The sequence below is a fragment of the Ranitomeya variabilis genome, chromosome 7, assembly GCF_051348905.1.
Source record: "Ranitomeya variabilis isolate aRanVar5 chromosome 7, aRanVar5.hap1, whole genome shotgun sequence".
Classification (NCBI taxonomy): domain Eukaryota; kingdom Metazoa; phylum Chordata; class Amphibia; order Anura; family Dendrobatidae; genus Ranitomeya; species Ranitomeya variabilis.
Genome location: NC_135238.1, coordinates 238530598 through 238545864, shown reverse-complemented (window position 1 = coordinate 238545864; position 15267 = coordinate 238530598). Strand labels below are relative to the sequence as shown.

General features: G+C 53.6%; 1 protein-coding gene across 5 annotated transcripts in view; it reads right to left on the bottom strand.

Moving 5' to 3' along the window:
- Positions 1-11270: 11270 nt before the first annotated feature.
- Positions 11271-15267, bottom strand: part of PTPN4 (protein tyrosine phosphatase non-receptor type 4) — a 69985-nt gene continuing 65988 nt past the window's right edge. For 4 of the 5 annotated variants that reach the window (XM_077273269.1, XM_077273267.1, XM_077273268.1 and 1 more), the window contains 3 exons: positions 15082-15245; positions 13503-13638; positions 11271-12221 (listed from right to left, as the gene is read on the bottom strand). In XM_077273269.1, coding sequence (XP_077129384.1) covers positions 12138-12221; positions 13503-13638; positions 15082-15245 — 384 coding nt within the window. In that variant the 3' untranslated portion in view covers positions 11271-12137. The remainder of the gene's footprint in view (positions 12222-13502; positions 13639-15081; positions 15246-15267) is intronic. The other variant, XM_077273271.1, reaches the window with a different exon arrangement.

Here is a 15267-nt window from a genome sequence, read left to right as displayed (position 1 = left end):
TGTTGCCCACACAGAACCGGGTGGTCCATTCCATCTTTGGCACCAGGACTACAGGTGAGGCCGACGCGCTTGGACCATTTAATCACCCCCAACTTCAGCATCTCATCTCTGGCGCATGATGTGCTGCACCTCGTCCGAGGTTCGATAGGATGTCCACGGATTGGGGTATGATTTCCGGTGTTCACTTTGTGGACTGCTACTGCTCAATCATTCCAGGCATGTTGGTAAACACTGCCTGGAAGGATTTTAGCATTGCTCGCAGCTGAGACTGCTGGCGTGCAGATAGCAAGACACTTATCTCCACATCCTGTATGGACCCGCCAGCCTTCGCTTGGGCCAGCATGTCCAGGAGGGCGCCTTCCTCCCCTTCCTCAGGCAGGCTGCAGATCGGTAGGATGCAAGCTCCACATTCTTGATGAGCTTTCATCATATTAACGGGGAAGGCCTTTCACTTACCCCGAGCATGTTCAATAGTGACCACGTAGGTGACTGGGTTGAGCTGTTGGTGTATGACATAAAGGCCTTCCCAGGCCGCCTGAAGCTTGTCTTTTGGTACAGGGACCAGCACCCACTCCTTCTAATCCACCTGGTAGGTCCGCTGTCGGTCGTTCTGGCCATACCAATGCTTCTGGTCAGCCTGGGCCTGCGCCATGTTGTCATGCACCAACTGCATCAAGGTCTGCATCTTGTTACGGAACGCATGACATACTCCACGATGGACACTTCAAACGGGCTTGGCTCTTCTTCCCAGGATTCCCTTACCAACCCAAGGTGTTCCCGAACTCGCCTGTCGTACAGGAGCTCGAAGGGGGAGAACCCCGTCAAGGCCTGCGGAACCTCTCGATAAGCGAATAGGTGTGGGGATGTACCGCTCCCAGTCGCATCCCTGGAGCTCAACCAGCATGAGTAGCTTCTGTTTGAGGGTACTGCTGAATCGCTCACACAAATCATTGATCTGTGGGTGATACGCACTCGATACCTGACCTCTTGTGTTTCCACAGATGCTTAATTTTTTTTCTTCTGTGAATAAACTTAAAAACAGCTACAAAAGTAATAAAAATGGTACAAAAATGGGCATCAAATTGGGCATGGAAGGGCATTATTGAAAGGGTTAAATTACTTTGGGGCACCAATCTCACACCACCATTAGACACAGTGATGCCCCACATCACCTTCAGGTCACTCCAGCCTGGGCCAAATGTGTTCTGGGCATCAAAGTGGGCAAACGGGCAGCGCTCACAGATCTGAATAAGTAACTGATGTTTTTTAGGGGGTAACATAATCGCCTATAAAGATTGTCTCATTTTCATCCAAAAAACTTTTGACGATTTGTTTTTCTCACTTGTAATTTGTCCATTTTTACATCAGTTATTAAAAAATGACAAGAACAAATAATTTCCTATGTCAGAGAATTCCAGTAAATGGGTCGCTCTGCGGCGGCTCCGTATGGATTCCCTCGGTCCCATTGAGTAATACTGGTGCTGTGTGAACGCAGCTGGAGAGTGATTTGGATCCTTGACTGGGATCAAAAACAAACCTATTTCTGACACCTGGTGCACAAAGTGAACAGCCCCATAGACTACAATGTTCCTAGTGCCCAGATCCACCGCATCAGCTCAATATTGCTCATTCCCTACTTTTCTACGGATGCAACTTCCAAAACTTTGATGTTCAAATTTAGGCCCTGATGAAGCCCTGGAGGTTCAGGTGTGGTTCCAGGATACGGTACATATTACACCGATATCCACCTAAGGACGGGTATAGGTGATGGTCCGCTCCCGGACTGGAGAGATTGCTGGTCTCCTGCCCTGAAATTACAACCTCGTGTGTTCATAACATATGCAAGTCCATGAAATACGGACAGGGATCCCATCCTCAGCGTTGTTCTGTGACGTCACCCACCATGGTGCGGACCCCAGATCCAGCGCTGCTCACTAATGCTCCATCACCAGAGATAAGTAACACTGGATAATAGCAGATTCAAGATGACATTGGCGGTATATAGAGGTACACAGTACGCCCCATACATGTGTATAACACCAATATGTATTCCTTATGTCCGTGAACCCATCGCCACTCAAAAAAGATACAAATAAAAAACGAATTGCATTTTTAAAGTAAACCGAAAAGTGACTTCTCAGAATGACGGACCCCTGGCAGATTCCTCCTCGGGATTGGCACCTGACATTACTTTGCAGGAGGGTGGAACAGTTGAGTGTCTGGATCATGGTGCACTCGGTGCAGAGCGACTCCTGAAACTCCTACCTGTCTGCGCCTTTAAGCAGGAAATTCACAATTTAAAGGGGCAACACCGCCTCACATCCACAAAGCACTCAAATAACTAAAAGATGCCCTGGTGTGGGATAAATGCTTTTCTATATGGGGTGCAGACTAGTGTACAAGTAATAAAGGATGAGGATCATATATGGTACCACAATGCTCCAGCCCGAGCAGTCCATGGCCATCATAGGAGCCACCAGGTACACACACTGCTGAAAAAATAAGAGAACACTTAAACAACACAATGTAACTCCAAGTCCATCACATTGTCTGTGAAATCAACCTGTCCAGTTATGAAGCATCACCGATTGTGAATCAGTTTCTCCTGCTGCTGTGAAAATGGATGAGACAACAGGTTGAAATGATCGGCAATTAGCAAGACATCCCCTATAAAGGAGCAGCTCTGCAGGGGCTGACCACAGACCATTTCTCTGTTCTCATCCTTTTTGGCTGTTTTGGTCACTTTGGCATTTTATTATTGCTCTCACACCCAGTGGTACAGTACCATGAGGCAGTGTCTACAACTCACAGAAGTTGCTCAGGTAGAGCACCTCATCCAGAATGGCACATCAACGCAAGCGGTGCAAAAAACTATAGCGGTGTCTTTCAACAGTGTTCAGAGCATGGAGCAGATACCAGGAGACAGGCCAGTACACCAGGAGACGTGGAGGGGGGCGTAGGAGGGCAACAACCCAGCAGCAGGACCGTTACCTCCTTTTTTTGTGCAAGGAGGAACAGTAGGAGCACTGCCAGAGCCCTCCAGCGGCCACTAACATCCATGTGTCTGCTCAAACGGTCAGAAACAGACTCCATGAGGGTAGTATGAGGGCACAATATCCACAAGTGGGTGTTGTGCTTGCAGACCAACATTGTGCAGGGAGATTGGGATTTGCAGAGAACATGAAGATTGGCAAATTCGACATTCGTGCCTTGTGCTATACACAGATGAGAGCAGGTTCACACTGAGCCCGTGTGACAGAGGCTGGAGACGCCATGGAGAGCGATCTGCTGCCTGCAACATCCTTCAGAATGAGCGATTTGGCAGTGTGTCAGTAATGGTGTGGGGTGGCATTTATTTGGAGGGCCGCACAGCCCCCCATGTGCTAGCCAGAGGTACCCTGACTGCCATTAGTTACCAGGATGAGATCCTCAGACCCATTGTGAGACCATATGCTGGTGCGGTGGGTCCTGGGTTCCTTCTGATGCAGGACAATGCCAGACCTCATGTGGCTGAAGTATGTCAGGAGTTCCTGCATGATGAAAACATTGATGCTATGGACTGGCCCGCCCGTTCCCCAGATTTGAATCTAATCAAGCACATCTGGGACATTATGATGATTATGATGAATGATTATGATGTTCCACCCATCAATGCCACTTTGGAGACACGGGGGTCAATGGGCGCCCTGGTCCGCTAGCCGAAACCGCATGGACCAGGGATCATCCCACTGAACGCCCACTCTCCTTTTACCGTGGGCATAAGGCTACTCAGACAACACAGGGTGAGGGTAAAGCAGTGTGGCAATGCTTTATTAAACCACAAAACTGGCACATAACACATAGAACAGTCCCAGCAAAATACCCCAAGATGGTGCACATTACAGAGCCTCACCTTTCCTTTCCACTGACTCGCCGGGATAAGAACAGTTGTTACTTCCAAGCTTCCATGGCCGACAACCCCACCTGTGGCACGCACAGAGAGAAGGTAACAACAAGCTTAGGAAAATGAGTCCATTGAGGTAAAATGTCAGTTGACCGGAGGGTCAAAACCTGGCTTCTCCATACAGCTCCAAGAATCCAGGTGACCAGCGGGTCCTATTCCTGGCCCCCACAAATGTATCCATGGGGCTCAGGCAACCGGTGGGTCCAAATCCTGACTACCCCAAATGTATCCATGGATTAGTGATAGTCAATGGAGCAGATCTGTATTATTCCAGCCAGGGCCGTGGTCCCCTGAGCGGGCATCCTGTAGAATGACAAATCTGTGTCACTCGTGATGGAGCCATGATGTCTTGGCTGCTGTCCTGTAGAGTCTATGGTTCTTTGGATCTTTTTATAGTTAGCAAATGTCCTTCACTCAGCACTCACAGGTAAAGGGGAAGAATAGTGATCAGACCAACTAGCATTGTTTGATTATGTAATCTATTTGCATAGTTTTTCCTCCTCTATTTTGCAAGTCAACAATAACTGACCTGGACAATGTGTAATCAACATATCAGCAAACATAATTTTCCATGACCCTGTATCACTAGTCATCCAGGATAAGAGCACGGTATGTTACAACAAATTGTCAACTCACAAGTCAATATTCCAGGCTTACATGAACAAAAGTCTGTTTTCTTGACCAACCAGAAAGAAACACAAATTCAAAAGTCAACATATAGATAACTGCCTATTCCTCCTGACTTGCTGAAAAAAGACGTCTGGTTAATTAAGATAAAATGCTGTGTCCTCACAGCCACGATGCACAAAGACTGTCCAGAGGTTGTCTGATTCTTTAATCTAGGTCTGGGAGAATCCACAGCAAAACATCCCCCGCCTCATCAGGAGCATGCCCAGGTGTTATAGGGAGGTCACAGGCACGTGGAGACCACACACACTACTGAGCATCATTCCTTATTTTGAGGCTTTTCCTCTGAAGTTGGATCAGCTTGTCATTTGATTTTCCACTTTGATTTTGAGTATCATTTCAAATCCAGACCTCCATGGCATATTAACTTTTATTTACATTAATCATTTTTATGTTTTATTGTTCTCAACGCATTCCACTATGTAATGAATAAAGATTTGCAACAGGAATTTTTCATTTGGTGATATCTAGGATTTTAGTGTTCCCTTTATTTTTTTGATCAGTATATATATATATAGACAGACACGCAGTGTCAAGTCTGGAGCAAAGGCTGGGACAAGACAGGAACAGGCCACGAGGCCAAAAATCACTGTGCAGCTACTACATTACAGCACAATACAGGAGAATGGCGTCACATTAAGGCTCTTATGGGACTACGGCATGCCAGTCCCAAAAATCCAATGAGTTCCAACTTTTTTCAACTTTTGTGCGGCACCTTAGGGACAGCAATGAGACCCAATCCTCCTGCATTATTCTGTGCAGAACGATCTCTGGCTGAACAATTTGTGTGTCGGCCAAAGTCCATAGTCTAGTTCCAGCCGAAATCTTGAGCAGGATCTTCATTGTGGAAAAATCAGCTGTTTAAAAGTGAACAGTCCCTTTAAATAGCATCAGAAGGACCCACATTTATGCGGTTCCAGGATACCCACGTTCTTGGTTTGCAATTGATCCACTTTTATTTCAAAATAATAAACAAAAAGATGATGTGGGTCTTATCATGGCTACAACTAGTTCTGACGAATGGCGCCCACATAGGAGCAGCTGCGCTCGTCCGCTGTTCAGGTTGTGACAGATTCTAAACTGTCTCACAAGGAGTCATGATTGACATACGACTCCAGGAAACAAAGGGCCAGTCTTGTCTTGTGTGAATGAAACTTCACTACTGTACGCCGCGTTCCAAAATGATTCTGCAGATTGGATGTCAGTGCCATAAAAGATGTAATTTTCTGCGTTTCCCATAATCTCAGGGACAGTTTGTGTCTTGGGGTCTATGGACAACTGACAATCACAGACCCCTGGGATTAGTTGCCAGGTGCCAAATTAAAAGAAAATCCTTAAGACGAGTGTACCACACTATTAAGCAGCTGCAGAAAAATATGGGAAAGAAAAAGGATCTCTGCTGCCGAGAAGCGTCACATAGCGCAATGCCTCGGACAAGGTGTGAAAACAATTAGATCTTTCACGATAACTGAAGATTGATCATTGTACTGTGAAGAGATTTGTTGCGGATACAGAGCACAGATGGGATCGCGCAGATAAAGGAATAATGAGGAAGGTTCCTGAATAATAAGGAAGGTTCTGCCAAATTCATTGGCTTAAGAGAGCGGATGCTAAAGTAATTGTGGAGGTGAAATCACAGAAGGGTCCAGTGAGACGTGGACATGGCCGGAGGAGGTTCCTGGTGTCAGTAATGTGACGTCTAACGCTGCAGATCTTCACAACCGCCAAGAAGTCCGGACTCTCGATCTGCTGCTTTCTGAGGTCTTTTTGGTTGTGAAATAAAATCACGATCTCATTGTTAGATTTGTCCCATAAATGTGATTTATGCTCAAACGGTCGTTGATTGGGAGTTATACGACTCGTCTGCATCCAAGAAAATCAGAGGAAAAAAACATTTGTGGAATCACTTGAAACGCGATGTATAATAAAGTTCTGCCAACTTTCCAGATCTCTACTCGCTTTCCCCGATTGTCCTCTTTATGGTGCATTTTACATGGAGACATTTTTAAGTGAGGAGTCAAAACGGCATAAAAAAAAGATCAGGAATCGCTGTGCAGCAGCAGCTAATGAAAGGATGGCCGACCCTACAATTCGCCTTCAAGACAAAAGGAGCCCCCTGTCCTCGAGCAGAGACGGGAATGTTACTTGGGTGTTGTGGTCGCCGTGTGGCTGTCGCACTGTATTCCTCCGCTCAGCGGCATTAGGGACTCTACGGTCCCCATCCTCGAGCAGATTCAGGAACATTACTTGGGTGTTGTGGTCACCGTGTGGTTGTTACACTGTATTCCTCTGCTCAGCAGCATTAGGGGTTCTGCTCACAGCAATCAGTGACTCTACGGCCCCCCATCCTCGAGCAGAGACGGGAACGTTACTTGGGTGTTGTGGTCGCCGTGTGGTTGTTACACTGTATTCCTCCACTCAGCGGCATTAGGGGTTATGCTCACGGCAATCAGTGACTCTATGGCCCCCCCAGCCTCGAGCAGAGACGGGAACGTTACTTGGGTGTTGTGGTCGCCGTGTGGTTGTCGCACTGTATTCCTCCCCTCAGTGGCGTTAGGGGTTATGCTCACGGCAATCAGTGACTCTACGGCCCCCTGTCCTTGAGCAGAGACGAGAACGTTACTTGGGTGTTGTGGTCGCCGTGTGGTTGTTACACTGTATTCCTCTGCTCAGCAGCGTTAGGGGTTATGCTCACGGCAATCAGTGACTCTACGGCCCCCTGTCCTCGAGCAGAGACGAGAACATTACTTGGGTGTTGTGGTCGCCGTTTGGTTGTCGCACTGTATTCCTCCGCTCAGCGGCGTTAGGGGTTATGCTCACGGCAATCAGTGACTCTACAGTCCCCGTCCTCAAGCAGAGACGGGAACTTTACTTGGGTTTCTGGTCGCCGTGTGGTTGTCGCACTGTATTCCTCTGCTAAGCAGCGTTAGGGGTTATGCTCACAGCAGTGACTCTACGGCCCCCCATCCTCGAGCAGAGACGGGAACGTTACTTGGGTGTTGTGGTCGCCGTGTGGTTGTCGCGCTGTATTCCTCCACTCACCGGCGTTAGGGGTTATGCCCACGGCAATCAGTGACTCTACAGCCCCCTTTGTAGGGGCTCACTGGTTTTTAAGGTGATCAACTGAATCATTTTTATAGTTTCTTCCCCCAGGTCCTTTTTTCAGCCTTTTGATTGGACGGTGTCTTTGATTGAAATCCCATAAAAACTGCAAAAATCTCCTTGTGAACATAGTACGAGGACACGGCGGTACGATGGCGCCGAGGCTGCAGCGCGGGTGACGCTCCTGTCACCTGAATCCGGAGGAGCACGTATAGGCAACAATGATCACGGAGATCCAGTCACAGCAGCCGCCGGCCAGTCCGGCTCCACCATAAACCCTCCACAATGATCCCCAGTTACATACAATCCCATAATGTCTATTCTGCTGGACTTCTGTCACCTCTCCGGCGGTTGCACATCTGCGACTACACAAAGCTCTGCGTGCACAGCCGGGTGGAGTGTGCATGGCAGGAGAGCTGATGATGAACGCATTGCTGCCTTCCTGTTAGCTCTCAGGCTCCGCGACTGACACTGCAGCACAGGTAGGATCCGGGGACGATTCACTGCACCTGCCCAGGAATGGCTGATAACAGGCAACACTAGACTATAATGCCATCTTCAGGCCATAGCGCAGGGCTTGTGCCAGGAGAGAAGACGTTCTGTCGTGTCCCGTGTAACACAGAAAATAGAATTTTATTTGCAGAACTGGCCATGGCAATGATATTAATAATTAATGGCACCACAGGAAACAATCGACAGGAAATCACCTCTGGAAATAAATAAAAGTCAACACAGATCAGAACAATTATCACAAAGGGTTAAACGGACGACGACGCGGGAGGGAGCAAACATTCCCAGCGAACACAAGACATCCGAAGACAGAAGAAAATTCACATCTTGTCTATTAGAGTAGTGACCGGAGGACGAAGGGGCGAGGACCGGGGGACAATGAGGAGGGAGAGAACAGTGTGGGGGCGAGGACCGGGGGACAATGAGGAGGGAGAGAACAGTGTGGGGGCGAGGACCGGGGGACAATGAAGAGGGAGAGAACAGTGTGGGGGCGAGGACCGGGGGACAATGAAGAGGGAGAGAACAGTGTGAGGGGCGAGGACCGAGGGACAATGAGGGAGAGAACAGTGTGAGGGGCGAGGACCGGGGGACAATGAGGAGGGAGAGAACAGTGTGGGGGCGAGGACCGGGGGACAATGAGGAGGGAGAGAACAGTGTGGGGGCGAGGACCGGGGGACAATGAAGAGGGAGAGAACAGTGTGAGGGGCGAGGACCGAGGGACAATGAGGAGGGAGAGAACAGTGTGAGGGGCGAGGACCGAGGGACAATGAGGGAGAGAACAGTGTGAGGGGCGAGGACCGGGGGACAATGAGGAGGGAGAGAACAGTGTGGGGGGCGAGGACCGAGGGACAATGAGGGAGAGAACAGTGTGAGGGGCGAGGACCGGGGGACAATGAGGAGGGAGAGAACAGTGTGGGGGCGAGGACCGGGGGACAATGAAGAGGGAGAGAACAGTGTGAGGGGCGAGGATTGAGGGACAATGAGGAGGGAGAGAACAGTGTGAGGGGCGAGGACCGGGGGGACAATGAGGAGGGAGAGAACAGTGTGAGGGGCGAGGACCGGGGGACAATGAGGAGGGAGAGAACAGTGGGGAGGGGGAGAACAGTGTGAGGGGCGAGGACCGGGGGACAATGAGGAGGGAGAGAACAGTGGGGAGGGGGGACGAGGACTGGTGGACAATGAGGACCGGGGGACAATGAGGGCGGGGATCGGGGACAGTGAGGCCTGGGGGATGGGACAGCGAGGACCGGGGAGGTAGGGCAGTGAGGAGGGTGAGGGCCGGGGGACAGTGAGGAGGGCGGGGGGCAGTGATGAGAGGGAGAACCGGGGTGGGCAGTGAGGAGGGCGAGGACCAGGGTGGGCAGTGATGTGGGCGAGGGCCGGGGGACAGCGAGGAGGGCAAGGGGCAGTGATGAGGGCGAGAACCGGGGATGGGCAGTGAGGAGGGCGAGGGACGGGGGACAGCGAGGAGGGCGAGGGGCAGTGATGAGGGCGAGAACTGGGGATGGGCAGTGAGGAGGGCGAGGACCGGGGTGGGCAGTGAGGAGGGCGAGGGCCGGGGGACAGTGAGGAGGGCAAGGGCCGGGGGGCAGTGAGAAGGGCGAGAACTGGGGATGGGCAGTGAGGAGGGCGAGAACCGGGGATGGGCAGTGAGGAGGGTGGGGGGCAGTGATGAGGGCGAGAACCAGGGATGGGCAGTGAGGAGGGTGGGGGGCAGTGATGAGGGCGAGAACCAGGGATGGGCAGTGAGGAGGGCGAGGACCGGGGTGGGCAGTGAAGAGGGCGAGAACCAGGGATGGCCAGTGAGGAGGGCGAGGCGCAATGAGGGCCAGGACCGGGGTGGGCAGTGAAGAGGGCGAGGGCCAGTGAAGAGGGTGAGGGGCAGTGAGGAGGGCAAGAACTGGGATGGGCAGTGAGGTGGGCGAGGGCCGGGGTGGGGGGTTCAATGAGGAGAGTGAGGACCGGGCAGGGAGGGGGGTGAGGACCAGGGAGGGGGAGGCAATAAGGAGGGCGAGGGCTAGGGGGTTCAGTGAGGAGGGCGAGGACTGGGGAGGGAGGCAGTGAGGAGGGCGAGGGCCGCGGTGAGAGGGCAAAAATGAGGAGGGCGAGGATCAGGGTGCAATAAGGAGGGAGAGGATCGGAGCAGAGGATGAAGTGTGGAGGGCAAGGATTGGGGTGCGAGGACAGAAATATGGAGGGCGAGGACCCAGGGCAGAATTGTGGAGGGTGAGGATAGTGGGGGGCAGCGAGGCAAGATGGGTGAGGGGAGGGCGTTCAAGTACTGGGGGGTGAGGGCAGGAGGGGCAAGAGCCCTGGTAATAACCCTGCTCTGGTGACGGCGCCCACTGGAGGCGGCTGCTATAACTGAGCAGATTATAAGATCAAACAGCTGAGGAATTATCCTCTAGTCACAGCCAGAGCTGCAATCTGCGAGCTTTCTGCTAGCTCTAAGGCCACGGGACCTAGAATCCCACCACTGCCCCAACATCTATGCAGAACATGCTCGGCCACATTGCATTGTGGGAGATGTAGTTTTTACATCAGAAGTAACCGGGGGACAGAAAGTAAGTGAAGAGACTCCGTGGATGCAGCTTGGGATGTAACTAGAGTACAACACATGATATCATCGTCACATGGAGCTGAGATCTGTATCCCCCGAACACACAGGGTGGGACGCCATCTTTTGGGTTAATCCAATATGCAGGATCAAAGCTACAAAACAGCGTCCCGGAAACGGGAAGGACGAGAGAACGAGCAGCCACAATCCAGGGGTTGGTGATTCTAAAATTCCTGTAGTCCGGCATTACATGGATCTGCCAGGTTCTGGATGATCCGTTATTGGTACTCGGCCTCAGAGCGGCGTTTCTCTATGACTCCGTCCATCTTATGACTACACCTGTAATTCCAGCTTCGGCCACCAGAGGGCGGCACACGTCAAGTATTCTGTCTAGTCCCGGGCCCTCCAGAGCCGCTCTACGGGGCCACGACCCTGCAAATATTCATCCCTCGGAAGAACAGCCGCCTCCACTATCATGACAATTACATTTAATGGAAGAAGAAATAAAAATATATTATTCTATTAGTGGTCAAAGAAACAAAACTCAATCTGCAAAATAGCGGTCTAGAACACTACAAGTCCCAGCATGTCCTGGGAGCCAGAGCGTGGAGACCGCGGCTGTAGGTCATACCTCTAATGGGTGTGGACACACTAACATCTCACAATTCTCTGCTTACAATGATGAGCGGCGCCTGCACCAGCTGATCAGCGGCAGCGGCTGGTGCAAGTTCATGGAGGTGCCGGGGGCTCAGGTCCATGGAGGTGCCGGGGGCTCAGGTCCATGGAGGTGCCGGGGGCTCAGGTCCATGGAGGTGCCGGGGGCTCAGGTCCATGGAGGTGCCGGGGGCTCAGGTCCATGGAGGTGCCGGGGGCTCAGGTCCATGGAGGTGCCGGGGGCTCAGGTCCATGGAGGTGCCGGGGGCTCAGGTCCATGGCTGCAGTGTTCTCCAGTGATTGCTCCGGCCTTAGATCCGTCCGTCCGGGGGGCGACGTGCGGCTGCTGCGGGCAGATGGCGGATTTCCAGGCCTTGCTGCGGCGCGGGTGAAATGTGTGCGGTCTCTGGCAGTGACTGTACGCGGGGGGGGGGCGCTGTAGTGCACAAAGCAACGTCACAGAAATAAAAATCTCATCTATTCGTCTCCAAGCAAAAGCAAATCTAAAAAAAAAAACGAAAATCATCATCTCCCGGCGCAGAGAAAATTCCATGATCCTGTCTGGAACATAAAGTGCAGCAGTGCTGATTTGTTTTATTTTTCTCCTCATTGTCCTTCGGTGTCTCGGGGCGAGCGGACGTCCGATGAGCGGCGCTCCCTGCCGCGGGGCGGCCCCGTCCTCCATTATTGGAGCGATGTCTGCGGAGGCTTCACCAGCCCTTCTTCATAGACCTTCAGGATTGCTTCACACACAAATCTGTACTGACTCTGCAAAAAGACGAGATGGAGGGGTGAGACAGCGCCACCTCTGCCTGTGCCAGGTACTGCAGACCATAAACTGTCAGACAGGACACACCGACAACGCTCTGCCCGATCATAAGCTGACCCGTCCTCTCCTCCCTGCACTCTACTCTTAGGCTGTGTGCACACGTTGTGTTATTTTCGCTATAAAAATGCATAAAAAACGCATACATAGGCATCCCATCATTTAGAATGCATTCTGCAATTTTTGTGCACATGATGCGTTTTTTTCCGCGAAAAAAATGCAGCATGTTCATTAATTTTGCGGATTTTTCGCATTTTTCCCGCTATTTAATGCATTGGGAAGCTCCAGAAAAAAACACGTCAAAAACGCGAAAAAAAACGCATGTGGATTTCTTGCACAAAATGTCCGATTTTGTTCAGGAAGTTTCTGCAAGAAATCCTGAACGTGTGCACATAGCCTTACACCTGATACATGCCTGGAGGGGAGAGAGACCCCCACCCTGAGCACTCGCTGCCCCCTGGGGAATCCTTGCATGGCGCACGTCCCCATATTGTGCGCACAACCCACTTATTACACTGGACAACACGGAGGAAGCGCCTCGCACCGGTTACCGAGGAAGCGCCCCGCACCGGTTACGGAAGAAGCGCCCCGCACCGGTTACGGAGGAAGCGCCCCGCACCGGTTACGGAGGAAGCGCCCCGCACCGGTTACGGAGGAAGCGCCCCGCACCGGTTACGGAGGAAGCGCCCCGCACCGGTTACGGAGGAAGCGCCCCGTACCGGTTACCGAGGAAGCGCCCCGCACCGGTTACCGAGGAAGCGCCACGCACCGGTTACGGAGGAAGCGCCTCGCACCGGTTACGGAGGAAGCGCCCCGCACCGGTTACGGAGGAAGCGCCCCGCACCGGTTACCGAGGAAGCGCCCCGCACCGGTTACCGAGGAAGCGCCCCGCACCGGTTACCGAGGAAGCGCCCCGCACCGGTTACCGAGGAAGCGCCCCGCACCGGTTACGGAGGAAGCGCCCCGCACCGGTTACCGAGGAAGCGCCCCCGCACCGGTTACCGAGGAAGCGCCCCCGCAGCGGTTACCGAGGAAGCGCCCCCGCACCGGTTACCGAGGAAGCGCCCCGCACCGGTTACCGAGGAAGCGCCCCGCACCGGTTACCGAGGAAGCGCCCCCGCACCGGTTACCGAGGAAGCGCCCCGCACCGGTTACCGAGGAAGCGCCCCGCACCGGTTACCGAGGAAGCGCCCCGCACTGGTTACGGAGGAAGCGCGAGTTACCGGAGTCTGGATCATCATGGCGCGCTGATCTCGCATCGTCCTCACTATGTCCAGCGGGTACACAGACTGGTTACGCTCCATCAGACACATCGCCGTCTCCATGGTGATCAGCACGCCCGTCCGACCGATCCCAGCGCTGGCGGAAAAATAACCAAAATTTGTTTTACACGAAATTAACAAAAATTCTATGAAATAACAGATTACAGAGAATTTCTATCTAGTTACGTCAGGTCACATGGTCCATACACCAGCCGGAGTCTGACCAGTTTACCCAGTAAGTCGCCCAGTCCCTGACATGTGAATGCACAGCTGTAATCCTCACTTTGGCCACCAGGGTGCAGTATTACCACTTTCTGGCCACATGGGGTGTGATGTGGATGGGTCGTATTCACACCTCAGAGCGTCACCATCCGGGAGGAACGCAGACATCCGTCCCCCAGCGTCTTACCATTTACTTACACTTTATTCCCCCTCACACAACAGACGTCTGCACAATACACGAGGCCGTGTCACGTGGGAGTCCGGCCTGTGAGAAGGTGGGGTGATGTGTGTGACGTGTGGCTGCCACGGGGGTCTCCAGCTCTCAGAGTGTCCTAACATAGGAGTACTGGAGCAGGGGTGCGTCACTGAGACTGGGGAACCTCGTGACCGCCAGCGACGGTCACCAGCACGGTCAGAGACGGCCACCAGCACGGTCAGAGACGGCCACCAGCACGGTCAGAGACGGCCACCAGCACGGTCAGCGACGGCCGCCAGCACGGTCAGCGACGGCCGCCAGCACGGTCAGCGACGGCCGCCAGCACGGTCAGAGACGGCCACCAGCACGGTCAGAGACGGCCACCAGCACGGTCAGAGACGGCCACCAGCACGGTCAGAGACGGCCACCAGCACGGTCAGAGACGGCCACCAGCACGGTCAGAGACGGCCACCAGCACGGTCAGAGACGGCCACCAGCACGGTCAGAGACGGCCACCAGCACGGTCAGAGACGGCCACCAGCACGGTCAGAGACAGCCACCAGCACGGTCAGCGACGGCCGCCAGCACGGTCAGCGACGGCCACCAGCACGGCCAGCGACGGCCACCAGCACGGTCAGCGACGGCCGCCAGCACGGTCAGCGACGGCCCCCAGCACGGTCAGAGACGGCCACCAGCACGGTCAGAGACGGCCACCAGCACGGTCAGAGACAGCCACCAGCACGGTCAGCGACGGCCGCCAGCACGGTCAGCGACGGCCACCAGCACGGCCAGCGACGGCCACCAGCACGGTCAGCGACGGCCGCCAGCACGGTCAGAGACGGCCACCAGCACGGTCAGCGACGGCCACCAGCACGGTCAGCGACGGCCACCAGCACGGTCAGCGACGGCCACCAGCACGGTCAGCGACGGCCACCAGCACGGTCAGCGACGGCCACCAGCACGGTCAGCGACGGCCACCAGCACGGTCAGCGACGGCCACCAGCATGGTCAGAGACGGCCACCAGCTCGGTCAGAGAGGGCCGCCAGCACGGTCAGAGAGGGCTGGGTGCCGCCTGCGGGAAGTCTCATGGCGGCCACACCCTGTACCCTACGCTGCGTTACCTGCAGTGAACGACCACCGGCTCCTCTCGGTTGATCCTCTTCTCCCTCACGAGACACACAAAGTCCAGGAAGTCGCTGGAGTCGTCCGGGACCCCGTGGTCAGGCCACGCCGTGTACTGGATCTGCGTGAGCGGGCGACTTTCATCCTTCTGGAAAGGTAAATGCTGACGATTAAAAAAGTGGAAA